The sequence below is a fragment of the Bos taurus genome, chromosome 15 (assembly GCF_002263795.3).
Source record: "Bos taurus isolate L1 Dominette 01449 registration number 42190680 breed Hereford chromosome 15, ARS-UCD2.0, whole genome shotgun sequence".
Taxonomy (NCBI): domain Eukaryota; kingdom Metazoa; phylum Chordata; class Mammalia; order Artiodactyla; family Bovidae; genus Bos; species Bos taurus.
In genome coordinates this window covers 15,989,449-16,016,892 of record NC_037342.1, presented here as the reverse complement: position 1 = coordinate 16,016,892, position 27,444 = coordinate 15,989,449, and the positions used below count along the sequence as shown (strand labels likewise).

Here is a 27,444-nt window from a genome sequence, read left to right as displayed (position 1 = left end):
AGAGAATCCTAAGCATTACTTTACTAGTGTGTGAGATGAGTGCACTTGTGTGATAATGTGAACATTCTTTGGTATTACCTTTCTTTGGGACTGGAATGAAAACTGACCTTTTCCAGTCCTTTGGCCACTGCTGAGTTTCCCACATTTGCTGGCATATTGAGTGCAGCACTTTCACAGCATCATCTTTTAGGATTTGAAATAGCTCAACTGGAATTCCATCACCTCCACTAGCTTTGTTCGTAGTGATGCTTCCTAAGGCCCACCTGACTTCACATTCCAGGATGTCAGGCTCTAGGTGAGGGTGGGTGATCACACCTTCATGATTATCTGGTTCATGAAGATCTTTCTTGTACAGTTCTTCTGTGTATTCTTGCCACCTCCTCTTAATAGACATTACGTTACAAATATTTTGCCGTGATGTTTTCCAGTTAGTTTACTGTTTCAAGGGGAAGATTAACCAGCATCTAGTTTAAAAGATTGTAGGATCTACTGGAGGAGTTAATCTGGTAACTTTAGGTTATGTTATCTTTGGAAATATTTTGTGCTTCTAGAAGTTAAATCAGAATCAGATAAGACTGACCAATGAAGTCCACGTTTTACCTATTACATATTCCTAATTTCTCTGTGTTTTGATGTTGGTTTCTTTAATGACTTTTCATCTCTTTCTTCAGGGGAAGTTAAATTAGTAGCACTGTAGATGTTTAACTGCATAGGAAATAATTGAACAAATGAACTGGAATTACACATTAAACAAATGCTAAAGTCTTTGGGTAGTGTAATTAACTCAAATAAGTCTCCATCCAAATCTGAGAAAAATAATCACCAGGTAAATAGTTTAAAAACACTCTGTGCTAAAAACAGTAGAAACTAATAATCATTATCTTGCTTTTGAAAATATTGACAGTGGCCCTGGAAGGGATTTGGAGCATTAAAAGGAACCTCCCTGTGGGAGGCTTGAAGCCAGGACTGCAGAGCAGGAACAGCTTACTGCCACAAGCCAAATACTATTCAAGGCACGGAGGCCTGAGAAGTAAGATCCTGATACCCTTGATTTCCCCCTGCTCCCTGGTGGCTCAGATGGTAAAGAATCTGTCTTCAGTGAGGGAGATCTGGGTTTGATCCTAGAGTCGGGAAGATCCCCTGGAGAAGGGCATGGCAACCCACTCCAGTATTCTTGCCTGGGGAATCCCATGGACAGAGAATCTTGGTGGGCTACAGTCCATGGGATCACAAAGAGTTGGACATGCTGAGCGACTAACTCTTTCTTTCATACTTGATTTCCAAGCCCAGTGTGGAGGGTGCTATTGCTATGCTGTCCTAAGTCACTTCCATTATGTCCGACTGTTTGCAAACCCATGGATTGTAGCCCACCAGATGCCTCTATCCAAAGGGTTCTCCAGACAAGAATACTGGAGTGGGTTGCCATTCCCTTCTCTAGGGGATCTTCCCAACCCAGGGATCAAACCTGCATCTTACGACTCCTGCATTGGCAGGCAGGTTCTTTACCACTAGCGCTGAGCAGTTTATAAACCAGTGATGTGTTTTATTTATAGTTCTCAGTCAAAATCCAATCTTTTTTTGACTTGTTTCTCTCAGGTTACTTGTAGTTCAGCAGTTCAATTCATTGCTTTATTGTGGAACTTGAACAGTTATAGTTCAGGTAACCAATTTACCCCATGGATACAATAGAAGTTCACACTCCTGAGTTACACCCCTGACTCTTTTTATCCGTGGCACACTTTGCAGCCCACAGACTCAGTGGGTAGGAATCTTGCACTGTCCTTTTCTTGTAGATGGTTGATCTGTGTTTACTAGTGGCAATGAGGAAAGAGAGATGACGAAATTCAGGAAGAATAAGGTAACTGTTTTACTTGGTTCCATGAGTTTTATCCTATTTTAGGTAGGAGGCCAACAGGGTGGCCCCAGTACACTGTTCCTCACAGACAGTATGTTTGGGGAAAAAAGTATTACTCATTCCTCACTCTCCTGCCAGCGTCTGCCAGCAATATTTGTGGCAGGATGTGGAGAAGGCAGGGATTCTCACATGGGGGTACAAGCAGTGTCCAGATAGTGGAGGGACATGCAGTTAGGTCCTGAAAACAGCTCTACGTTGAGAGGGAACCCTGGGCTGAGAAGAGAGAAGTGGGTAAGTGCCAAGCTTGGGTACTCTTTACCTAAATGTGAGTCATACTGGCAAGTGCTATGGAGCGCTTTGTATTCTAGACCCTTTTAATGTAATTATCTATTAAATCTTCACAACAATCATATGAAGCAGGTACAGTTCTTTTCACAGATGAGAAAAATGAGACCTAGAAAGCTTGAAATAATTTACTCAAGTCAGTCAGCTAGTGAGAAGAAGTGACTAGACACCAGCAGCTCTGTGAGTCAGCAGTGCATAGGAGCTGGGCTGTCCGCTGGGCCTGGAGGCAGGTGAGGGCTCAGCCCAAGTGCCACAAAAGAAGGGGCTCCCAGGGAGGCGGCCTCTGGAATATGGATTCAGTAGGAGGAAAATATGGAGAAGGCACTGGCAACCCACTCTGGTACTCTTGCCTGGAAAATCCCATGGAGAGAGGGGCCTGGTGGGCTGCAGTCCATGGGGTTGCTAAGAGTCGGACACGACTGAACAACTTCCCTTTCACTTTTCACTTTCATGCACTGGAGAAGAAAATGGCAACCCACTCCAGTGTTCTTGCCTGGAGAATCCCAGGGACGGCGGAGTCTGGTGGGCTGCCGTCTATGGGGTCGCACAGAGTCGGACACGACTGAAGCGACTTAGCAGCAGCAGCAGCAGGAGGAAAATACAGCCACTAAAGACTGACACACAAAGTGAAAAGATAAAAACTTGTTACCTAAGGGATTCACGTAGCAAAAAGGAACCAGTAATGGACACCTGGGTTTAATAATAATAACGTAGTCGTAATCACCATTTACAGTGTGCCAGGCATGGCAGCGGGAGTTTTATAGTTATGTAATCTGCAGAGTCACACAAGATGAGGGTTTTAGTCTCCATTTTCCAGGTGAGAAAATTGAGGCTTGGAGACTTTTTGCATTACCCAACTTCCTGTGTCTAGGGAGTAGTGAGGCCAGAACTATAAGCCGATGTCTGTCTCACTTCCAACACTATGCTTCAACCTCTGTGAAACCACTGCAGAGAAATTCACACATCGGACAACAAGGGCTGAATAGCAGTGGTTAAACAGGCTCAAATGCCAGGGCCAAGGAATGCAGGGTTAGGGACCTGGGAGGCAACTGAATGAAAACCCACAGATGTGCGTGTCCTAAAGTACTGCTTGTTCAACCCAAGTCTGGGACACTTGCCCAGCGGGGACTGTTTATTTCAACTTTCCACCCAGTTACTCAGGTCCCAACTCTAGAGGGTAAATCCAACATTCCAATAAAACTCACAAAGCAATTTATTTTAAAGGTGATTTTCTAAGGTCATATTATAAGACCGGTTTGAAGAACAAGTTACCTTCAGCTTAAGACATAGAAGTGCAACAGATTCCCTGACTTATCAATTAAGGGCATATAATAAAAAACATATGTTTGATTTGGACTATAATTACAATACTTTCACCCATACAGTTTAGGAGAAACTTATTCACAGCTCCCACTCATTGATACTCTTCCACATTACCTTCCTAGCAGCCCTCAGCCCTCTATCTCCAGCCCACTGTCAAGCTCTTACAGTGATCATGTTACAGTAACTGTTATTGTTGAATGTTTTAGCTACAACTCTGTAAGTTACCAGCTGCATTTTGCCATCTAAAATGCTTCTATCTGCTATACAAATCATAGCTGATGAATCCATAAGAATCGGTTGATAATTGATAGGAAGAATCACTGTCTGCAGTGTAGTGATCACTGGAGTTGTGACTCCTCCAACATTTAACACACGCCATTTAAAATTAGAATCCTTTTTAATTCTAGAATCAATTGTAGTTCTAAATTCTAAAACACTTAGGTTAGACAAGAATACTCAACCCAGCAAGACTCCTGTTCAGATTTGCTGGAGAAATCAAAAGCTTTCCAGACAAGCAAAAGTTAAGAGAATTCAGCACCACCAAACCAGCTTTACAACAAATGCTAAAGGAACTTCTCTAGGCAGGAAACACAAGAGAAGAAAAAGACCTAAAAAAAAAAAGTAATTAATAGTAATAGGATCATACATATCGAAAATTACCTTAAATATAAATGAATTAGATGCACCAACCAAAAGTCATAGACTGGCTGAGTGGATGAAAATGTGTACATGTATGCACTTCCACCTACAACATCACTGTACTTAACTCCCCAAATTGTACATAATTACGTTAAATTGTTAGGTTAATCATGTTTCTATTATGGCTTGCAATTGAAATTATCTTTTATTTTTTTGTCTGGCTATTGATTGTGAAAACTGATAAACATTTTTTACTACTGTGATTATGTAACTATTACTCATTTTAATACCATTGTATCATGATTGGTCAACAGAAAATAATAGAATTCTATATCACTAAAACTACCATTTAATTAAAAAAAAAACCTGTAATCACTTTTTAAAATCCAAAAGTACATTAGAATTATCTTGGAATTTTTTGAAAAATACAAATGCCCAGGTACTGGTTTTTTCTCCAGAATTGCAGATGTAATTCTAATGAGCAGCGATGTTTAGAAACAACTGGACTCTATGATGATGTTTTGCTAATGCTAATGCTAAGTCACTTCAGTCGTGTCCGACTCTGTGTGACCCCATAGACGTCAGCCCACCAGGCTCCGCCGTCCCTGGGATTCTCCAGGCAAGAACACTGGAGTGGGTTGCCATTGCCTTCTCCAATGCATGAAAGTGAAAAGTGAAAGTGAAGTTGCTCAGTCGTGTCCGACTCTTTGCGACCCCAGAGACTGCAGCCTACCAGGCTCCTCTGTCCATGGATTTTCCAGGCAAGAGTACTGGAGTGGGGTGCCATTGCCTTCTCCAATGATGATGTTTTACTTTTATCTAATTTGTTTTACCCTTTGTATTTCAATTCAGTGCTTTCATTTAGTTTATGTTTTCCAATTTGTGTCTTTGTTGTTGTTGTTGTTCTTTCTCAAGCCTTTATCAAGTGTAGTAGAAAAGCTTTTGCATACATATGTATATAAATGGAGTTTCCCGGGTAGCTCAAACAGTAAGTAATCTGTCTGTAATGCAGAAGACCTGGGTTTGATCCCTGGGTTGGGAAAATCCCTGGGAGAAGGGCATGGCAACCCACTCCAGTATTCTTGCCTGGAGAATCCCATGGACAGAGGAGCCTGGTGGGCTACAGTCCATGGGGTCTCAAAGAGTCGGACACAACTGAGCGACTTACACACACACATACATATATAAGTAATATGCATAATATAATATATATATTTTAAAAGATATAAACTTTTATATGCTTAAAATAACTCAAGAAGGACGTAGAAACTGGTTATAGAAGTTGTCTCTAGGGAGGAGAAAGACACTAGAGGAGAGACCTAAAAACTGAAGCATAATATACATACAAATAAGTTCACATATTGTAGGTGTACAGCTCAGTTTTCACAAACTGAGCACATCTGAGTAACCAGCACTTAGAATAGGAATCAGAGTCTTATCAGCATCCCCAAAGCAAAAAGGGTAACCCTTTACCTTTTAGTTTTTGGCTGTGCTGTCTTCATTGCCATGTGGGCTTTCTCTAGCTGCGGAGAGTAAGGGCCACTCACTGGTTGCGGTGCTCGGGCCTCTCGTGGCCGTGGCCTGCCTTGTTGCGGAGCATGGTTTCCAGGGCTCACAGGCTTCAGGAGTTGCTGCTCTTGGGCTCAGTAGTTGTGGCCCACAGGCTTAGTTGCTTCACGGCAACTAAGGGATCAGGGATCCCTTCCTGCACCAGGGACCAAACCCATGTATCCTGCATTGGCAGGTGGATTCTTCACCACTGAACCACCAGGAAACCCACTTCTGTTGTTTATGTTCTGGGTTTTTTTTTTTTTGGCCATGAGGCCTGTGGGATAGTTTGACATTTTAATTATGTGTCTTAGTGGGGGTCTCTTTGGGTACATCTTGTTTGGGACTCAGGGCTTCCTGGACTTGGTTGTCTGGTTCCTTTGCCAGATTAGGGAAGCTTTCAGCCATTATCTCTTCAAATAAGCTTTCTGTCCCTTTCTCTTTCTTGTTCTGGGACCTCTTTTATGTGACTGTTCCTCCCCTTGACGTTCTCTCAGTGGTCCCTTTACTATCCTCACTTTTGTTTTCTTTTCTTTCATGACTGAGATTTTACTGGTTGTTTTGAGGATCAGGACACAGACATTTCAGTTTGTACACAATTCTTAATATACATACCGAAAAATCTAAAAAATCATGTAGATGTGATTCTTTCTGAATAGTTATTCCAGTGACTTTCCAGCTGAAAAGGTCGAGGCAAATTTTCCTTAACAGGATACAAGTACCAATATCTTCAAATGTTGATGTGCTGTTATGTCATAAGCTAAGCTAAGTCACTTCAGTCGTGTCCGACTCTGTGCGACCCCATAGACGGCAGCCCACCAGGCTCCCCCGTCCCTGGGATTCTCCAGGCAAGAACACTGGAGTGGGTCTGTTATGTCATAAGTCCCACTAATTCACAATTTGATATTATATACAAAATCTACTCAAGTTTTTCAAGTTTTTGATGAATTCACAGCACATTAACAAAGTTACCAGGAAAATTGGACTACCATGACCAAAGAAAGATGGTACAGAGTGCACAAAATTCTGACCAGGATAGCCAAGATCAAGGAGTGGTTTGTTTTAGGAAATAATTCTACCCAAAATCAACATGGGAAGAGAAGTAAAGTGTTCAGTGAGACTTCCCTGGTGGTCCTGTAGTTAAGACTCTACGCTCCCAATGCAGGGAGCATGGGTTCGATCCCTGCTCGGGGAACTAAGATCCTGCATGCCATGTGGCACAGCCAAAAAAAAAAAAAAAGTATTCAAGACATTAAATGCACAACTGACTCCAAACTGTCATTTGGTATTCTTTGTATCATAGGATATAAAAGCTACCCCATCTATGGAATATTAAGCTGACACCTAACACAATCAAAATTTCCCATATTCAATATCCCACTATTTCTGATTGGACCAAAAAAAGAAACAAACAAAGCAACCAGCAAATTGTTTACAACAGCAACATGGATGGACCTAGAGATTGTCATACTGAGTAACGTCAGACGGAGAAAGACAAATACCATATGATATCACTTATGTGTGGAATCTTTAAAAATGGTACAAATAAGCTTATTTACAAAACAAATAGAGTCACAGATGTAGAAAACAAACTTACGGTTACCAGCGGGGAAGGGGGGAACATATTGGGGTTGACAAAGACACATAGTTTATATAAAATAGATGACTAATGAGGACCTACTCTATAGTACAGGGAGCTCTACTCAGTACTCTGTAATGGCCTATATAGGAAAAGAATCTAGAAAAGAGTGGATCTATGTATATGTATACATGCATATACACTGATTCACTTCGCTATACACGTGAAACTAACACAACAGTGTAAATCAACTATACTCCAATTTAAAGAAAACAAGCACTTACACTTTAAAAATGAAGTGGGATTCCCTTTCTTAAAAATACTACTAGAACTGCTAAAAAAAACTTGCATTTACAAACTAATTAATAAAAATATTCATCTGGATTGAATGAGAAGGTAGACAGGGACCACCGATAGGACCCGGTGTGTGATGTTAACCACACATAGCTTCTTTCTTTCCTGCTTCCTCAGAGTCTGGGCTGTCCTCATTTTCAGTTTCTCCATTTTATGCAGGCAAACCTCCAACCAGAGGTTTAGTCACTTCTGCCTGTTTTCCCTTCGCTCCCCCTTTCCGTTTTGTTTGCACTTTTCTGTCCGAAGATGTATCCCATCCTGCTGCCTTTTTTGGCTCTGTTTCCACTTTTGGAGGAGCAGGTTTAGATGGCAACCTCCAAGCTCTCCTCTTGGAGTCTTCCTTTGCTGTCCTCTATGCGGAGCTGCCCTTGTCGGGCGCACACTGTGGGGGCTGAGAGAAATCCAGAAGCTGGGCTGCCTGTCCACTGCTGCTCCTCCTGCTGCCAGAGGAGCTGGGACCCCTCATGAGCCCTCTTCTTATTTATTTTGTTTTCTTTCCCTTTTGCTATTCTGATTGAGTGACTTCTACTATCCTTATCTTCCAGATCACTGGTCTGTATTTTTATTTTTGTATTATCTGATCTCCTGCTGGTTTCTGCTAGTGTATTTTTTACTTCAGTTAATGAATTCAAAACTGTAAAAACTTTCTTTTTTTATATCTTCTAGCCCTTTGGTGAAAGAGGCTTACAATCCTTTTAGCCTTTTGTTGATTCTCTCCCTAAATGCATCCAGTTTTCTACTGAGTCTGATAAACATCTTATGATTGTTACTTTTAATTCTTTATCTGATAAACTTTATCTCCTTTTCCTTTAGCTCTTTTCCCCACCCACCCCCCCTCCCCCCACCCCACCACCGATGTTTTGTCTTATTCTTCCCTTTGAAAGATATTCTGTAGTTTTTTCATTTTGCCTAATTCCATTTCTAACCAGACCGGACATGGAAAAACAGACTGGTTCCAAACTGGGAAAGGAGTACGTCAAGGCTGTATATCATCACCCAGCTTATTTAACTTATATGCAGAGTACATCATGCAAAATGCTGGACTGAAGTACAAGCTGGAATCAAGATTGCCAGGAGAAATATTAATAACCTCAGATACGCAGATGACACCACCCTTATGGCAGAAAGTGAAGAACTAAAGAGCCTCTTGATGAGAGTGAAAGAGGAGAGTGAAAAAGCTGGCTTAAAACTCAACATTCAAAAAATGAATATCATGACATCTGGTCCCATCACTTCATGGCAAATAGATGGGGAAACAATGGACACAGTGACAGACTTATTTTGGGAGGCTCCAAAATCACTGCAGATGGTGACTGCAGCCATGAAATTAAAAGACACTTGCTTCTTGGAAGAAAAGCTATGACAAACCTAGACAGCATATTAAAAAGCAAAGACATTACTTTGCCAACAGAGGTCCATATAGTCAAAGCTATGGTTTTTCCAGTGGTCATGTATGGATGTGAGAGTTGGACTAAAAAGAAAACTGGGCACTGAAGAATTGATGCTTTTGAACTGTGGTGTTGCAGAAGACTCTTGAGAGTCCCTTGGACTGCAAAGAGATCCAACCAGTCCATCCTAAAGGAAATAAGTCCTGAATATTCATTGGAAGGACTGATGCTGAAGCTGAAACTCCAATTCTTGGGCCACCTGATGCAAAGAACTGACTCATTGGAAAAGACCCTGATGCTGGGAAACACTGAAGGCTGGAGGAGAAGGGGATGACAGAGGATGAGATCTGGTTGGATGCCATCACCAACTCGATGGACATGAGTTTGAACAGGCTCCGGGAGTTGGTGATGGACAAGGAAGCCTGGTGTGCTGAAGTCCATGGGGTTGCAAAGAGTCAGACACTGCTGAACTGACTGACTCCTGAACTCTGTTTCTGCATATATCAGCTTCATCGCCCAGTCTTGAAAGGGTGACCTTGTGTAGGAGGTATCCTATAGGGCCCAGCGGTACAATCTCCCCTGGTCAACACAGCCAGGTGCCCCAGGGGTATCCCCAGTGCAGGCTGCGTGTGCCCTCCTGTGATGGGTGGACAACAGTTTTTGTGGGTGTGATGGTGGGTGAGGTTGGTCCCCAGGCAGGCTTCCCTGTGACTGCAGCAGACATCCTAGTAGGTGGAGTCGGTTCCTGGTCCAAATGTCCACAGACCTGGCTGTGACCACTGTAGGGAGCAGGTGCTGGTGTGTAGGCCTGGCCTCTTGGGTTCTCAGGAGAAAGCAGGGCCAGAGCAGGTAGTGTTAGTTAGTCTTATGGAGACTGATAGAAACGGTGCTCACTAGCACCAGGCCAGCTACGTGGGAAGAAAGTGAAAACGAATGATGCTCGGCAGGCACTTCCGCCCCCAGAGGAGGTTCCACTGGACGCCTGTCAGGGGACGTTCAGCTTTAAGGGATCCAATATGTTATTCTTTTGTTTTGTGTTCTGTTTCTCAAGGATTCTCTATTCCTTATCCGTTCTTGGAAAACAGGAACGAGTAGAGATGCACGCAGTTCTCAGGACTGAGATCATGAGAAGAGGCACCTGCTTGGATTCCTTTCAGTGACTCCCATCAGTGACTCCCTTCAGTGACCTTCAGTTCAGTTCAGTTCAGTTCAGTCGCTCAGTCGTGTCCAACTCTTCGAGACCCCATGAATTGCAGCATGCCAGGCCTCCCTGTCCATCACCAACTCCCGGAGTTCACTCAGATTCACATCCATCGATGATGGATGATGGATGCCATCCAGCCATCTCATCCTCTGTCGTCCCCTTCTCCTCCTGCCCCCAATCCCTTCCAGCATCAGAGTCTTTTCCAATGAGTCAACTCTTCGCATGAGGTGGCCAAAGTACTGGAGTTTCAGCTTTAGCATCAGTCCTTCCAAAGAAATCCCAGGGCTGATCTCCTTTAGAATGGACTGGTTGGATCTCCTTGCAGTCCAAGGGACTCTCAAGAGTCTTCTCCAACACCACAGTTCAAAAGCATCAATTCTTTGGCACTCAGCTTTCTTCACAGTCCAACTCTCACATCCATACATGACCACAGGAAAAACCATAGCCTTGACTAGACGAACCTTTATTGGCAAAGTAATGTCTCAGCTTTTCAATATGCTATCTAGGTTGGTCATAACTTTTCTTCCAAGGAGTAAGCGTCTTTTAATTTCATGGCTGCAGGCACCACCTGCAGTGATTTTGGAGCCCCCAAAAAATAAAGTCAGCCACTGTTTCCACTGTTTCCCCATCTATTTCCCATGAAGTGATGGCACCAGATGCCATGATCTTCGTTTTCTGAATGGTGAGTTTTAAGCCAACTTTTTCACTCTCCTCTTTCACCTTCATCAAGAGGCTTTTTAGTTCCTCTTCACCTTCTGCCATAAGGGTGGTGTCATCTGCATATCTGAGGTTATTGATATTTCTCCCGGCAGTCTTGATTCCAGCTTGTGCTTCTTCCAGCCCAGCATTTCTCATGATGTACTTACTCTGCATTTAAGTTAAATAAGCAGGGTGACAATATACAGCTTTGATGTACTCCTTTTCCTATTTGGAACCAGTCTGTTGTTCCATGTCCAGTTCTAACTGTTGCTTCCTGACCTGCATACAAATTTCTCAAGAGGCAGATAGGTTGGTCTGATATTCCCATCTCTTTCAGGATTTTCCACAGTTTATTGTGAGCCACACAGTCAAAGGCTTTGGCATAGTCAATAAAGCAGAAATAGATATTTTTTCTGGAACTCTCAGTGACCTTACTTAAATGTAATCTATTCAGTTATGCCCCTCTTACTCAGGATATGGAATGCTTTCTGGCCCTTTGAAGACTGTTATTTGCTTGGCTTTGTTTTTGTTCAGTTTTTTTTACTGTCTAAAGCTGCCTTGTATGAAGATATATAAACATGTGTTTCTGCAAATACAGCACCCTTGTTTCACTTGAGACTTGGGTCCCCTGCGTCCCTCTTCTCATCAACTCCAGTCCCCAGGTCCCGGTCTACAAAGACTATGACAAACCCCACCCACTCTGGGCCCCAAAATGAGTCAAGGACTCCCCATCTTGTATGGCCCAGGAGCTTTTCAAGCTGTTGCCTCTGCACTGGGTTTGGAGTGAGTGAGTTTCTGCGAGGAGTACTTTAAGAGTGAAGTCTCCCCCCTTTCCCAGGGCACGCCCCCATCCTCGTCCCCCCACTGCCACGCCCCCAGATTTAATCCTTGCTGGTTTTCAGAACCAGCTCTTTTGGGGACTCAGCTTCCCAGTTAGGTCCTGGTGCTGGGGAGCATGATTTGGGACTTGGCCCCCTGTCTCCTCAGGGGGTACCTCTGTGGTTGTGATGTCTCTTGGGGTTGTGGGTTGCCGCACAGAAGTAAAACCAAGGTTTGGTTCTCACAGACCAGGACTCTGCACCTCCTGCCTTTCTCATCGTGGCCTTATCCTTATACCATTAGTTGTAGAAAGTCTGTTGTGCTAGTCTTCAGGTCAGTCCTGAGAGACAGTTGTTCTCTACGAGGTTGTAGTTTTGGTGTGTCCCTGGGAGGAGGTGAGCCCAGGATCGTCCTACTCCACTAACTTGACCTGGAATTTGTGCAAGGCACTACCCTAAGCACTTGGCCCAACCCGGCTCTGCTGCTAAGTGAGCAGTTCCCTGCCCCAACGCTCAGTTTCTGTATCTCCAGTTCCCAGATATAGGGACCTGCCCCTAAAAGATCTCAAGAGAGTAGCAGAAAGGAGTACCTTTACTCTGTCAGAAACTCTCTCTCAGATGCCAAACCCAGAAAAGCCAGTTGAAGAGTGACCCTGCTGCCCCTCACTGCCAGCCACCTTCAGATCTGACATAATATTTATAGCTTAGGAAACTTATGAATTTTTGCTTCACTAAAAAATTTATGACATTTTGGTTCCACTTCTTTGACTAAGTATGAATTGAATGCTAGATTTCTAATTTATGTTCACTCAAAACTTTGATATCGTCCCATTTATTCTGGCATCTAGTATTACTGCAAAAAGTCTAGACAGCTTATTATCTTAATAATTTTTTTTTAAACTTTGAAGCTTGGAACTTTTAATCCAATTCTGAGGATACAAAGAAATGCTAAACTGTAAAAAAAAGAAAAGAAAAACGAGAAATTAAGGCAATGGCAACCCATTCCAGTGTTCTTGCCTGGAGAATCCCAGGGACGGGGAAGCCTGGTGGGCTGCCGTCTATGGGGTCGCACAGAGTCGGACACGACTGAAGCGACTTAGCAGCAGCAGTAGCACAGTATTATTAACTAAAGTACAGCTTTGTTCAAATTTCACAAAATTTTATGCTAGTTTCCATTATTTGTTTTCATACCTGTTCAAGATTCTACATTGTGTTTAGTTGCATTGAGCAACTTCAGCTGCATACAACAAATTCTGATAAATTATTTTCACTTTTATTCTCTTACAATTATTTTCTAATTTTTCTTGTTATGGCTTCTTCAATACACCCATCATTTAAAAGTGGACATTTAATTTCCAAATATATGGTATTTAAAAAATATCTTTGATATCAATTTCTCATTTAAGTGCTTTCTTCTCTGCAATCTGTGTTTTTTCAGTCTTTTAACTTTATTGAGGCTTTCAATGACTAAGTCAAATGTCTGTCTTGGAAAATGTCACATTGCACTTGAAAATATGTGGGTTATTTTCAAATATCTTTTGATATTGATTTCTAACATAATGTCTCAGTGATAGGAGAACAGACTCTGTATGAGTTCAACGCCTTTAGACCATGAAATTTTTGCACCTTGTTTTATGTCCCTGGATATGTTCCAGTGTCTTACAGTTGTCCATGGGAACTTGAATAGAGTTTGTATCCTGCTGTTGTGTGAAAATTGTATAAATCTTAGTTATGTTGAATCAGTTCATAGTGCTTTTCAGGTTTTCTATTGCCTTCTACTTTTCTGTCTATCCATTCTATTAATTTTTGAGAGCTTGATGTTGAAACTCCAGCTAAAAATCTTTATTTTTTTAAGGTGAAGTTTTTGGTTGGAGTTTCAATATCAAACTCTCAAAAATTACTAGAATGAATAGACAGCAAAGTAGAAGGATATAGTAGACCTGAAAAGCACTGACACATGTTGAGGTATGGCAGAAATCAACACAATACTGTAAAGCAATTATTCTCCAATAAAAAAATAATAAAATAATTGTAATATATAGTGGGACTATATGTAACTTTGTTCTGTATTTTCCAAATCTCCTATCAATGTGTTATCATACTTTTATAATTTAAAAAAATTTTAAAAACCACTTTAGTTAGAGACTGTGAAGTATCTCCTGCTTTGATTATACTAATAAGATTGAGTTATTTACTTGTATCATTTCCTTCGTATTCTGTGGCATATAACTGAACAACAAAACAATAATAATAAAGTTATCTAGCCCAGCTCTTCTCAGGCTTTAATGTGCCTGTAAATTACATGGGTATGTTATTAAAAAGCAGTTTCTGATATAGTCAGTCTAGGGTAGGGTCTGAGGTTTTGCATTTCTAACCAGCACCCAGGTGATGATGCTGGTGCCAGTCCAGACACTATGCTCTGAGATAGGGGGATCTAGAAGACTGAGGTTTCTCCAGTTACTTGAATCTCTTGGGTGATTTACATGCTTTTACATGGTGCTCTGCCCAATGAAACACTGTTGAGAACATTAAATCAATTTTAGATTAAAATGGGGTTGGGACTAAAAAACATTTCCCCCAAAGGACAAACTTGCTTATTTGTCCACTTATTTCTTTACTCTAGGATAAGATGAACAACTTTTCCATTGAGAAGAAACTGCTTTCTCCTGATGTCTGAAAAACAGAAGAAACCCAAGCTTGTTTCACAGTTTAGATGTGTACAAGAAGCATATATTAGCCTGTAATTCCTATTATCGGTATTATTTCCTATCTGTAAATTAATCCAAAGCAACGAAAGACTATTGGTAAAGTTCGCTAAGTACCTGAAAACAATGAAAGAAAATATTATATTTATTTTTAGTTGTCACAGTTAGAATACATTGGATGTCTAATTCAGCTTATTTTATTAAACATGCCAAAAATGATAAGAAACAAAGGCATTTTATTGAGTCCTCAAGGTAAATATGTTAACCTTTCACTGTAGCATGATTATGGTCATCCATTAAAAAGAATATCCAGGTAAAAGTTTTATCCATGTAGGTAAAAGTTAGTAAATGAATGGCAAAGATGAAAAGCCTCTGACTCAGAGACAACCATTTTAATGTTAGCCTTGGTAGAACTCATCACTTCTCTAGAATTTTGTCCATTAAAAAGTAAGGAAGTGGGAAATTTATGAAGTGATCTTGAAAACAGGAGTGGGGGTGAGAGGTTTTACAAATACTCAATATAATACTACTGGGCTAAAAACAGGTTGAAAAGGAGAAAAACAAAAACAAAAACCCCTAACCTTCCTTTCCCCCACAATTGTCAAAAATAATATATATACCATATAGAAAACTGGAAAATAAAGGGAAAAAAAACCATCTGTATTTCATTTCTAGAAATAACCACTGCAAACATGCTTATATAGTTTTATTCTTTTTTCCTATGCATGTTTTATTTCACGTTTGAAATCACATTGTATGGTATATATGTTATCCCTTTTTAACATATCATTCCTATTCATTAAAATATAATGAATAATTATATTAAAAATCTGTATATGTTTGTACTAATTTTTTTTTTGCATTTATTACTCTACTTTTTGGATATTTGGGTTTTTCGGATAGCATCTCCTGCATCTCCCGCATTGCAGGTGGATTCTTTATTGCTGAGCCACCAGGGAAGCCCAGTTTACTTACAGCCTTCCCCTCAAATTTAAAAAACTTTTTTTTCCTAGTCTTGTGATTACACAACTTTCATTCACCTTCCACTCTAAAGCTCATCTTAAAATTTTCTCCAGTTTATAGTTCTCGAGTTCATTTCTCAGAGTTAATGAAATAAATCAACTGAGGTCAACAAAGATTTGTTGACTGCGTATGTCCCTTCCCTACTTAAAAATATTTACGCTATGAAACAGTCAACAATCTTGAGTCAAAATCCAAACTTTTCCAGATTTAATATAAAAATTTCCACTTAGTTAATACACATTAAGAGATCCTACATGTAAGCCAGTTCCAGCCACCACCATGTTTATGGAACTCTCTCATCACTGGATACTTAAAAAACAGTGTTGTGAGCCAGTGGCTAAAATTGGAGAGATTATATCTTCAATGAGCCAAGAAATATAACACCAAAAACTACCTGGAGTTGGGGTAAAGCATTTACTATTCTTATGAATCTAAAATCTTAACCTTATCAAAATTCATATCATCAACCTTTCTGCAACCTTTCAACATTTCTGTGTGTGTATATATACTACTTTTACTAATGTGCTCCACGGCATAAAACATAGATTGCTATCGTTAATATTCAGAAAATGAATGATGAATGTGACTTTATTCCTACTTATCATCACTGGCATCATTGTTTTGTCAGTTACCTTTTATTCATTATTTACTAGGCTCCAGGCACTGGGGCGGAGAAGGAAATGGCAACCCACTCCAGTGTTCTTGCCTGGAGAATCCCAGGGACAGCAGAACCTGGTGGGCTGCCGTCTCTGGGGTCCCACAGAGTTGGACACGACTGAAGCGACTTAGCAGCAGCAGCAGCAGCAGCAGTGACTGTATACGGAGAAGGCAATGGCACCCTACTCCAGTACTCTTGCCTGTAAAATTCCATGGATAGAGGAGCCTGGTGGGCTGCAATCCATGGGGTTGCTAAGAGTCAGACATGACTTCACTTTCACTTTTCACTTTCATGCATTGGAGAAGGAAATAGCAACCCACTCCAGTGTTCTTGCTTGGAGAATCCCAGGGATGGGGAAGCCTGGTGGGCTGCTGTCTATGGGGTTGCACAGAGTCGGACACGACTGAAACGACTTAGCAGCAGTAGCAGGCATTGGGGCAAGTCTTATTTTCTTGAATAAAGGAAAGGAAAGGAAAATGAAGGCGCTCAGTCAGTTCTGCCTCTTTGCAACCCCATGGACTGTAGCCTACCAGGCTTCTCCGTCAATGGGATTTTCCAGGCAAGGGTACTGGAGTGGATTGCCATTTCCTTCTTTGCTTGAATAGCAAGATCCTACTTAACAATAAATACATTGCTAATCTCATGTTACAAATCACATATACATATGACAAGACAGCCAAGACTGAGTATTTAGGTAATTTGCCCCAGATCCCAAAACTTGCCCTAATTCATAAGGTGACATAAATGCCAGATGATTAGACTATTCTCTATAAATATTGGCTGAATAGATTTGAACTTTCATGACAAAAGAGGCAGCATCCTTTTATTTCTGATTAATAAACATGTTATGTAAGGAAAGATTAGAAAAGAACTTTGAAAACTGTTTTCCTACTGTAATAGAAAAAAAAAATGGTTATTAGGTACTCAAGTACAGATACAACACCAAACAGTAATACTCAGAGAAGATTTCTGGGCTCATATACCTTTCCATGTGGCCACAGGCAAAAGGGACCTGGAATGATGTTGTCCCCAAGGGAGCTGGCTGGTAGGTCCATCTAGGCAGCAGCAAGTCTGCTGTCAATGCCAGAAGTCTGAATCTTGTTTCACTATAAGATAGCTCGGTTTCTATTGATTCTACCTGCAGAGCAGATACAAGCCTTGCTGTTAGCTCACAGACCCCAAGTGGGACTCTGTAGGTGACTGACTTTTATTTGCACATGCTGCTCAGTCATGTCCAACTCTTTGGAACCCCATGGACTGTAGCCAGTCAGATTCCTCTGTCCATGGGATTCTCTAGGCAAGAATACTGGAGTGGGTTGCCATTTCCTCCTCCAGGGGATCTTCCCCACCCAGAGATCAAACCCACGTTTCCTAAGTCCCCTGCATTGGCAGGCAGATTCTTTACCACTGAGCCACCTGTTTTCAGAAATGATGTCCTCTTTGACTAGAAATGATGTCCTCTTGCACTTGGGCTTTCAGGGTGACTTTAGAAATATCCTTCCCCATGTCTGCTCTACTCCTGCCCCCAAACAAGTTCCCCCCAGTTCATCCTCAGCTTTGCGGTCCGGGCCGGGGGCTTCCCAGCAGCCTCTAGCACACACGGCAGCCTTCCCCCTAGGGACTGATGTCACAGCACTATTTCCTTGCTAGGACTCCTCTCTCTTTTCCACTTTGGGGCCTTGGTCCTTTTGGGGTTAAATTCTGTTCTTCACTGCCCCACTGCACATCTTCCAAACCGGTTTCATGTAGAGGGTTTTTCATGTCAGGATTATTTATAATAATGAATAATGTAGAGGATGATTTTTAAAATTACTATATAATAGGATGCCTCTTGTTATTTTTTCTTTTTTAAATTTTAAAAGCACTTTTAAATGAAACCTCCTCGAAAGCCAGGGTTACAAGGACATTCTTTCAAATGATAAAAATCTATAGCAATCTTAAACCAATGGCTCTTTTTATTCTTGATGAAATGCGACAGAAGCATTCTTTCATGTCCGACTCTTCGCAACCCCATGGACTGCAGCCTACCAGGCTCCTCCATCCATGGGATTTTCTAGGCAAAAGTACTGGAGTGGGGTGCCACTGCCTTCTCCGATTCTTTTTGAGGAGAGGACAAAAGAAAACTGCTTTTTTCCTAAAGATGCTTGGATCTTGCCCACTTTCCTCCTTCATCTTATCTGCTCCCGGGTCTGGAATTCCCGTGCTTCCTGGGTTCAAGCCAGGGACAGCTGCCATGGGGTGCTGGGTCACTTGAGTCATAGGGCTTCAACCCACTTCCTAATTTGGCCAAAGAGTCTGTCTCTCTCTGTTTCTCTCATTTCTCCCCTGTTATACTCCCTCTCTTTTTCCTTTCTTCTTTCTCATCTTTCTTTCCTTCCTTTGTTTTTTTCTTTCTGACTGTCTGTCTGCCTTCCTTTGTTCCTTCCCCATCTAGCCTTTATTTCTTTATGCTCTGGCCAATTTCAAAAGGAGATTTGTCACTTCAGTTTCCTGTACAATGAGATTTAGTCTCCCTACTGTAAGTGTGCATGGATCATTAAAAGCTATGTCTTTTTCCTCCTGATCCTGATCTTTACTTCACTATATTCTTTCATTTAAATTCTAATTTAAAGTTTACCAAGTTTGATCCTGGTAGCCAATATTGAAAGGAAATCCTGATAAGTAAAATAATATTGTTCATAACATTTTTAAAAACTCCCCGGTTTGAATATAAGTTGGATTGTGTCTCCACAAAAATTTTATGTTGAAAACCTAACTCCTAATACCTCAATAAAGTTGATTTTTAAAAAATACTTAGATTAAAAAAGAAACCAGAGCTCCTTGGAAAATGTCTGATTCTAGACCCAAGGCAGGAAATCTCCAATGTGAATTTAGGACATCTTGTTGTACCAGAAAACAGGGAAGTTTCCAAAATTAATAGGTCACATCCAAAGCACTTGGGAGTCACCATAAAGCAGTCCTCTGTCCAAAGATGGCGAAATTTGAGCACAAAATAAATGACACACACTGAAAATACAAAGAGCCATGAGTTCATATGGATATTTTTTTAAATGAAAGAGAATGAAGGCAAATGGCAACAACAGAAACAAAACCCAGTTTCACTAAATACCAACTAAGATTGCAAAGGCATTAATTCTTATTTACAAAGGTAGTAACTGAAAAGAAAGAATCATCTATTATCTTACCTTTTCTGAACAATTTGGTAATTTAGGTACCTAAGAGCCCTAGTAGATTAAGGGAAATCCTCTTTACAGAATTTCAGTTAATAAATGTGGAAAGAATGAGAGATTAATGAAACCATCATTTTATAATCCACAAAGCGTTGACTGACTGTGCTCATCAGTGGATGAAACCATTAGACGAGTGTTGATGGGAGGTTCCTCATTGGGAGGGAAGGCTGGGCACCACCAGAATCTGTAGTTTATCTTCAAATGACACAAGTGCGACAATGGAACACTGAGTGCCACCTGGTGTCAAGTTACCAGGTGGCTTGATTAGATTCATGTAATCCCTTTTGAGTAAGTAGATTTTGTAGGTGGCACAGTCATGAAGGAATGAAATGATATGATAAATGAGATTTACTTGAAAACATAAAAAGAAATAAAGGGAAAGTGGTTAAGTGGAGCATATGTGGGTAATCAATAATTGCTGAATCTTGATGAAGGGAACTGAGGGGCTCATCACCCTTTTCTTCCTGTGTTTATAGTTTTTCATAATAAGTTGTTTTACAGTAGACATAAGGAAGCATTTGTTTATGGAAATAATAGACTGAGAAAGTTTCTTCCTTGGTCATCTGTTTAAAATAAAAAGGAAAACAAGAGTCAGACACCTCTTCAGAACTGTTCAGCTCACAAAGGTGTTCATTTCTCTGAAAACTACCATCCCCACTCCCTCCCCCAGCCCACCCGCTGACCACCACAACTTTGGACCCTATGCCAGACCATAGCTAATTTCACTAGGTGAACACCACACCCAAGATAGTCCAGTCAGATTCTTGCTGCCAAAGACTTAAAATTGAAAATCAAAGTTGCTTGTCAGACACTGCTGTTGGAGAATCATGGAGCTATGGAGGATTATGTTCTGCCCAGCGAACAGGAGAAACAGAGAGCTGATGGGGGTGGTGGGGTGGAGGGAAAGAAGCAGATGTAGAATTCTGACAGCGTTCTCTGTCCCACAGTCCTCCTTTTGGACTTTGAAACCCTTCTCACAAGAGAGTAACTTTTGTTCAAGCGAGCCCTCTGTCACAGATTCACTTTGGGTGCAGGACACCAAGGCCTTAGCTACCCATGAGTGTCAGGTGAGAGTGTCCCTCAGTGGAGGGGCCTTTGGCCTTACAGATGGCTTAAATCTTTGATCATTTAAGGAAGTTTCTGCTGAGTGACTCTATAACTTAATTACACTAGCTTTCTTGCTATCTTTAATAAAACTCTTCAACTCTTAAAAAAATAAAAAAAAAAGAGGGTCACTATGAGACTCAACAGGTAGAACTGGACATGGAACAACAGACTGGTTCCAAATAGGAAAAGGAGTATGTCAAGGCTGTATATTGTCACTCTGCTTATTTAACTTATATGCAGAGAACATCATGAGAAACGCTGGGCTGGAGGAAACACAATCTGGAATCAAGATTGTTGGGAGAAATATCAATAACCTCAGATATATGCAGATGACACCACCCTTATGGCAGAAAGTGAAGAGGAACTCAAAAGCCTCTTGATGAAAGTGAAAGTGGAGAGTGGAAAGGTTGGCTTAAAGCTCAACATTCAGAAAACAAAGATCATGGAATCCAGTCCCATCACTTCATAGGAAATAGATGGGGAAACAGTGGAAACAGTGTCAGACTTTATTTTTGGGGGCTCCAAAATCACTGCAGATGGTGACTGTAGCCATGAAATTAAAAGACGCTTACTCCTTGGGAGGAAAGTTATGACCAACCTAGATAGCATATTCAAAAGCAGAGACATTACTTTGCCAACAAAGGTCCGCCTAGTCAAGGCTATGGTTTTTCCTGTGGTCATGTATGGATGTGAGAGTTGGACTGTGAAGAAAGCTGAGCGCCAAAGAATTGATGCTTTTGAACTGTGGTGTTGGAGAAGACTCTTGAGAGTCCCTTGGACTGCAAGGAGATCCAACCAGTCCATTCTGAAGGAGATCAGCCCTCGGATTTCTTTGGAAGGAATGATGCTAAAGCTGAAACTCCAGTACTTTGGCCACCTCATGCGAAGAGTTGACTCATTGGAAAAGACTCTGATGCTGGGAGGGACTGGGGGCAAGAGGAGAAGGGGACGACAGAGGATGAGATGGCTGGATGGCATCGCTGACTCGATGGACGTGAGTCTGGGTGAACTCCGGGAGTTGGTTATGGACAGGGAGGCCTGGCGTGCTGCGATTCATGGGGTCGCAGAGTCGGACACGACTGAGCGACTGAACTGAACTGAACTGATGAGACCTACTTCTTACATAATAGTAAATTTTGTCCCCTACCCTTTTCTTTTTTGTCAAAAGCTGCCTCTGGCAGGCCACTGTAATTGCAACCAAAAGAATCCTTTGTAGTACTGTTAGGGGAAGCACACTGATTGAAATCGCCCACCCTGGCCAGGCACCCTAGTAACTATTTGCATTAGTTGTTTTATGACAGGAGATCCTGATAAGGAATACGGAACTAATAAGCCACCACCAACCGGAAGAGTTCGGGAAAGGTCGAAAGGAGACATGGCAAGTCTGTCCACTTCCCAGAATCCCTCTCACTAGCATCCATCTTGGCTGAGCGATGCGTGCGCCACCAGGAAAGACTCTGAATTAGAATAATTGGCCAAAGACCACCCAGAAACTAATCCCCTCACCACAAAACCCGAGACTGCGAGCCACGTGGCAGAGCAGTTCTCCTGGGTTCCCTTACCCTGCTGCTCTCCACCGGGGTGCCCTTTCCCAATAAAATCTCTTGCTTTGTCAGCACATGTGTCTCCTCAGACAATTCATTTCTGAGTGTTAGACAAGAGCCCAGTTTCGGGCCCTGGAAGGGGTCCCCCTTCTTGCAACAGTACAACTGCCTTTAGTTTTATCTGTCTTAATTATAGTGCTTCCTTGGAGCACACCTATGGGCTAAATAGCTTCCTTCTAGTTTTATTTCCACATCTCTATAACTAAAGGAGAGAGAGTAGAAACTTTGGGTGGAGAGACCCACTGTCTACACCCCGCCCCTCACAAATCCTAGCTTCCCTTTAACCTGAAAAATTTATGTGACAGTATGAAAAAATCTTGCTTAACTAATTATAATTGTATATGAAAGAGTTGCAGAGATAGGTGTCTAAAAAAACTTTCCACTCTGATGGTGACACTTGATTAATTCAAAATGACAAAGGACAAAGTGACAAGGCGATCAAGGAAATGTTGCTTCAAGAGGCAAATGGGCAGGGTTACTAAAAGCCACAGCTTTTTTTTTTTTTTTTTTACAGTTCTGTCGTACAACCTCCAGTTGTGAGGGCAAGCGGACTCCAACGGAGAGGCCTCAGTGGGTTTTGAAAGTGAAAGTGAAAGCCAACTCTTTGCGACCCGGTTGGACTATGACCCTCTCCAGGCAAGAATACTGGCGTGGGTTGCCATTTCCTTCTCCAGGGGATCTGCCCCAGGTCTCCTGCATTGCAGACAGACGCTTTAACCTCTGAGCCACCAAGGAAGCCCAATGCGTTTTGGCTCCCTCTTTTTATAAGTTTTTGTCTCCTCCCCAGTGAGCCTGCCCTATGCAAATTAGGGCTAGCCAGGGAAGAGGCGCGTTTTTTCACCTCACATCACAGCTTTTAAAGTCTACTTTTGGATTCTTCAAGTCTGAAATTTCTCTAAAGCTACAATTCACAGTATGGGTTGAATGTGACAGTTAGCATGTCCCACAGGGGTAGAAATGTTCGTTTGTTTGTTTCCTCACACCTGGCACACACTTGACATCCAATAAGTGTTACTACATGAAGTTATAGCTTTTGCAAATTTTTAAACCCAAACAAGTTCTGACCCTAATGTAGCCCTGCAAATATGGAGTTGGCCAAAAAGTTTGTTTGGTTTTAAACCAACCCAATATCAATACAGAATGATTCTCAGTGCCATATGGCTTGGAAAACACTTTAGGAATAGCTCTGCAAGCTGATAATGTCAAAATATATCAAAATAGAGAAAAATCACAGCATTTTATATTTTAAAGGAACACAGGCAATCCTGAGGTCATCATACCAAAATCTAACAACAATCCCTAAAGTTCTTTCTCAAACTGTGGACAGGGAAATGGGTCCTTGAGAGCCTGGAGGGAACCCAAGAGGCAAAGCAGCTTTACAGTGATGAAAAGCAGGCTCTATAAATGGTGGTCGGACAGCATCTCCAGTCTTCAATCACATCGAATTTCTCTTCTCTGACTTTAAGAGGAGCTGCACTCCTCCTACTGTCTTAGATGCTCCTGGAAATTGCCTTTGAACAGTGACTCATGCAAAGAAGTTTCCGGGTTTTTTTTTTTTTTGTGCAGCGTTGTGTGGTGCTGCGAGGCCAGAAGTAGTTCCGGCAATGCAATCAGACAGTTGGCGCAGTGTTTAGTCACCTGTAGATTCTCTTCCTCCTGAGATCAAATGTTTGTTGAATCCGGTTAAACATTGTTATGGCTTCCCAGGTGCAGTTGTAAAGAATCCGCCTGCCAATACAGGAGACTCAACAAATGCAGGTTTGGTCCCTGGGTCCGGAAGATCCCTTGGAGTAGGAAATAGCAACCCACTCCTGTATTCTTGCCTAGAAAATTCCATGGACAAAGGAGCCTCGCAGTCTCTAGTCCGTGGGGTCACAAAGATTATACACGACTGAGCATACAGAAATATTGCTAAGGGTAAATTCAGACCCAAAGGTTCTTTTTGGAGTGATTGAAAATAATATAACGAGCATTTTTATTGTGGTTTCACCCCAGTGAATCGTGCAAGATTTCTGGACTGTGGTTTACCCCACTCCAGTACTCTCATCTGGAGAATCCCATGGACGGAGGAGCCTGGTAGGCTACAGTCCATGGAGTCACGAAGAGTCAGACACAACTTCACTTTCACTTTCAAGCTGGTCATAAAAAATGTTCTCTTGGTATCTCTAATTTTCTTGAAGAGATCTCTAGTCTTTACCATTCTATTGTTTTCTTCTATCTCTTTGCATTGATTGCTGAGGAAGGCTTTCTTATCTCTCCTTGTTATACTTTGGAACTCTGCATTCAAATGGGTATATCTTTCTCCTTTGCTTTTTGCTTTCCTTCTTTTCACAGCTATTTGTAAGCTATTTGTGATGTCCTCAGAGACTCATTTTGCTTTTTTGCATTTCTTTTTCTTGGGGATGGTCTTGATTCCTGTCTCCTGTACAATGTCATGAACCTCCGTCCGTAGTTCATCAGGCACTCTGTCTATTAGATCTAGTCCCTTAAAACTATTTCTCACTTCCACTGTGTAGTCATAAGGGATTTTATTTAGGTCATACCTGACAGAAATGGTAGGGACTTAACAGAAGCAGAAGATATTAACAAGAGGTGGCAAGAATACACAGAAGAACTCTACAAAAAAATCTTCATGACCCAGATAATCACGATGGTGTGATCACTCATCTAGAGCCAGACATCCTGGAATGTGAAGTCAAGTGGGCCTTAGAAAGCATCACTACAAACATAGCTAGTGGAGGTGATGGAATTCCAGTTGAGCTATTTCAAATCCTAAAAGATGATGCTGTGAAAGTGCTGCACTCAATATGCCAGCAAATGTGGGAAACTCAGCAGTGGCCACAGGACTGGAAAAGGTCAGCTTTCATTCCAATCCCAAAGAAAGGTAATACCAAAGAATGTTCAAACTACCACACAATTTCACTCATCTCACATGCTAGTAAAGTACTGCTCAAAATTCTCCAAGCCAGGCTTCAGCAATACGTGAATTGTGAACTTCCAGATGTTCAAGCTGGTTTTAGAAAAGGCAGAGAAACCAGAGATCAAATTGCCAACATCCTCTGGATCATGGAAAAAGCAAGAGAGTTCCAGAAAAACATCTATTTCTGCTTTGTTGACTATGCCAAAGCCTTTGACTATGTGGATCACAATAAACTGTGGAAAATTCTGAAAGAGATGGGAATACCAGACCACCTGACCTGCCTCTTGAGCAATCTGTATGCAGGTCAGGAAGCAACAGTTAGAACTGGACATGGAACAACAGACTGGTTCCAAATAGGAAAAGGAGTACATCAAGACTGTATATTGTTACCCTGCTTATTTAACTTATATGCAGAGTACATCATGAGAAACACTGGGCTGGAGGAAGCACAAGCTGGAATCAAGATTGCCAGGAGAAATATCAATAATCTCAGATATGCAGATGACACCACCCTTATGGCAGAAAGTGAAGAGAAACTAAAAAGCCTCTTGATGAAAGTGAAAGAGGAGAGTGAAAAAGTTGGCTTAAAGCTCAACATTCAGAAAATGAAGATCATGGCATCTGGTCCCATCACTTCATGGGAAATAGATGGGGAAACTGTGGCTGACTTTCTTTTTGGGGGCTCCAAAATCACTGCAGATGGTGATTGCAGCCATGAAATTAAAAGACGCTTACTCCTTGGGAGGAAAGTTATGACCAACCTAGACAGCATATTAAAAAGCAAAGACATTACTTTGCCAACAAAGGTCCATCTCGTCAAGGCTATGGTTTTTCCTGTGGTCATGTATGGATGTGAGAGTTAGACTGTGAAGAAGGCTGAGCACCAAAGAATTGATGCTTTTGAACTGTGGTATTGGAGAAGACTCTTGAGAGTCCCTTGGACTGCAAGGAGATCCAACCAGTCCATTCTGAAGGAGATCAGTCCTGGGTGTTCATTGGAAGGTCTGATGTTGAAGCTGAAACTCCAATACTTTGGCCACCTGATACGAAGAGTTGACTCATTTGAAAAGACCCTGATGCTGGAAAAGATTGAGGGCAGGAGGAGAAGGGCACGACAGAGAATGAGATGGTTGGATGGCATCACCAACTCGATGGACATGGGTTTGGGTGGACTCCGGGAGTTGGTGATGGACAGGGAGGCCTGTCGTGCTGTGATTCATGGGATCACAAAGAGTTGGACACGACTGAGTTACTGAACTGAACTGAAACTGAAGCTGGTCATGAAACTATAAAATGTGGCTGCCCCACTTCTTTGGCAATAATTCTCCCTTGCCATGCATGAGCAACATGGATTTACCCTTCCATTCCGATATACTTTCAAAATCATTCATATGTCACTAGTTTTGTTGACTTTAATCCAGCAAGTATTTCCTAATATTTCAAGTTCCTCAGACTCCTTTTAGAAGAAGAATCACAGGAATAAGCGTGATGGAATCTGATCTGACTACTTTTGTGTTCTCAGTGGTTGCTCGAGGGAAATTTGCTGGTCGAGGCGGACTTCCCTGATTTCTATGGAAAATGCATCTCCTCTCCATTTTCTGTAGTGAGGTGTGCCCTGGGTCTGTGTGAGAAGTGGGGTCAGGACAGGGGAAAGGTGAGGGGATTCACCATCCCTTCCTCCAATTGTAAAGAGTTGGGCTGCCTTCCTGAGTTCAGGTCTTGTCTTGAGTTAGGGTCCGATTGCCTTGAGTATGGCCACACATAAGCTCTGATGTGGAGCCGGTACCATAGTAAACCCAGATCAGACCTGTTTGCGATCCTGAGACCGTACAGGATTTGTGCTAACTCATTTGACCAAGGACCCAAATAGACTTCAGGTGAGCTATGAAGATCGTGCTGGTGAACATGAAGAGGACTTGGGGAAGCCAGTATGATACTCCACGTGTTTACCCTACATTTGTGCTATATTATTTACCTTAGTCATTATTTTTCAGTCCAGTCTTTTCCATACTCTTCATGAATGAACAAAGTGAACTGTTTCATAAGTGCTTCATGAAATGTAAAATTAAAAGTGGGCATTTCCCTGGTGATCCAGTGATTAAGATTCTGTACTTCCACCTCAGGGGGTGTGGGTTCAATCCCTGGTCAGGGAACTAAGATCCCACATACTGAGTGATGTGGACAAAAAAAAAAAAAAAATTATAAGTGTTGTTCACTCATTCACTCATCTATTCGCTTATGTAACAAATATTTATTATACACCTTACATGTGCCAGGCACTACACTATGTGATAGTAACATGTTCATTGCAATGTCAATGTAATTTTCTATTTCTTTTTTTGGGAGGTAAGAAGTGGGTTTATGTAGAGAGAAACACATTCCACAGACAGATTGTGGGTCACCTCAGAAGGCCAAAATAATTTTCTTTCATGTAAGTCTTGTATT

General features: G+C 41.7%; 1 protein-coding gene across 2 annotated transcripts in view; it reads left to right on the top strand.

Moving 5' to 3' along the window:
- The window catches only part of C15H11orf97 (chromosome 15 C11orf97 homolog), a 33,788-nt gene extending 19,105 nt beyond the window's left edge, over window positions 1–14,683 (top strand). Inside the window, exons 3-5 of one of the 2 annotated variants that reach the window (XR_009490587.1) lie at window positions 905–1,030; window positions 1,794–1,858; window positions 14,376–14,683. Coding sequence is in view for 1 of the 2 variants with exons in the window: in NM_001077076.2 (NP_001070544.1) it covers window positions 905–1,030; window positions 14,376–14,380 (131 nt within the window). In the remaining variant the exon portion in view is untranslated. 2 annotated transcript variants of the gene reach the window in all.
- Window positions 14,684–27,444: the final 12,761 nt, after the last annotated feature.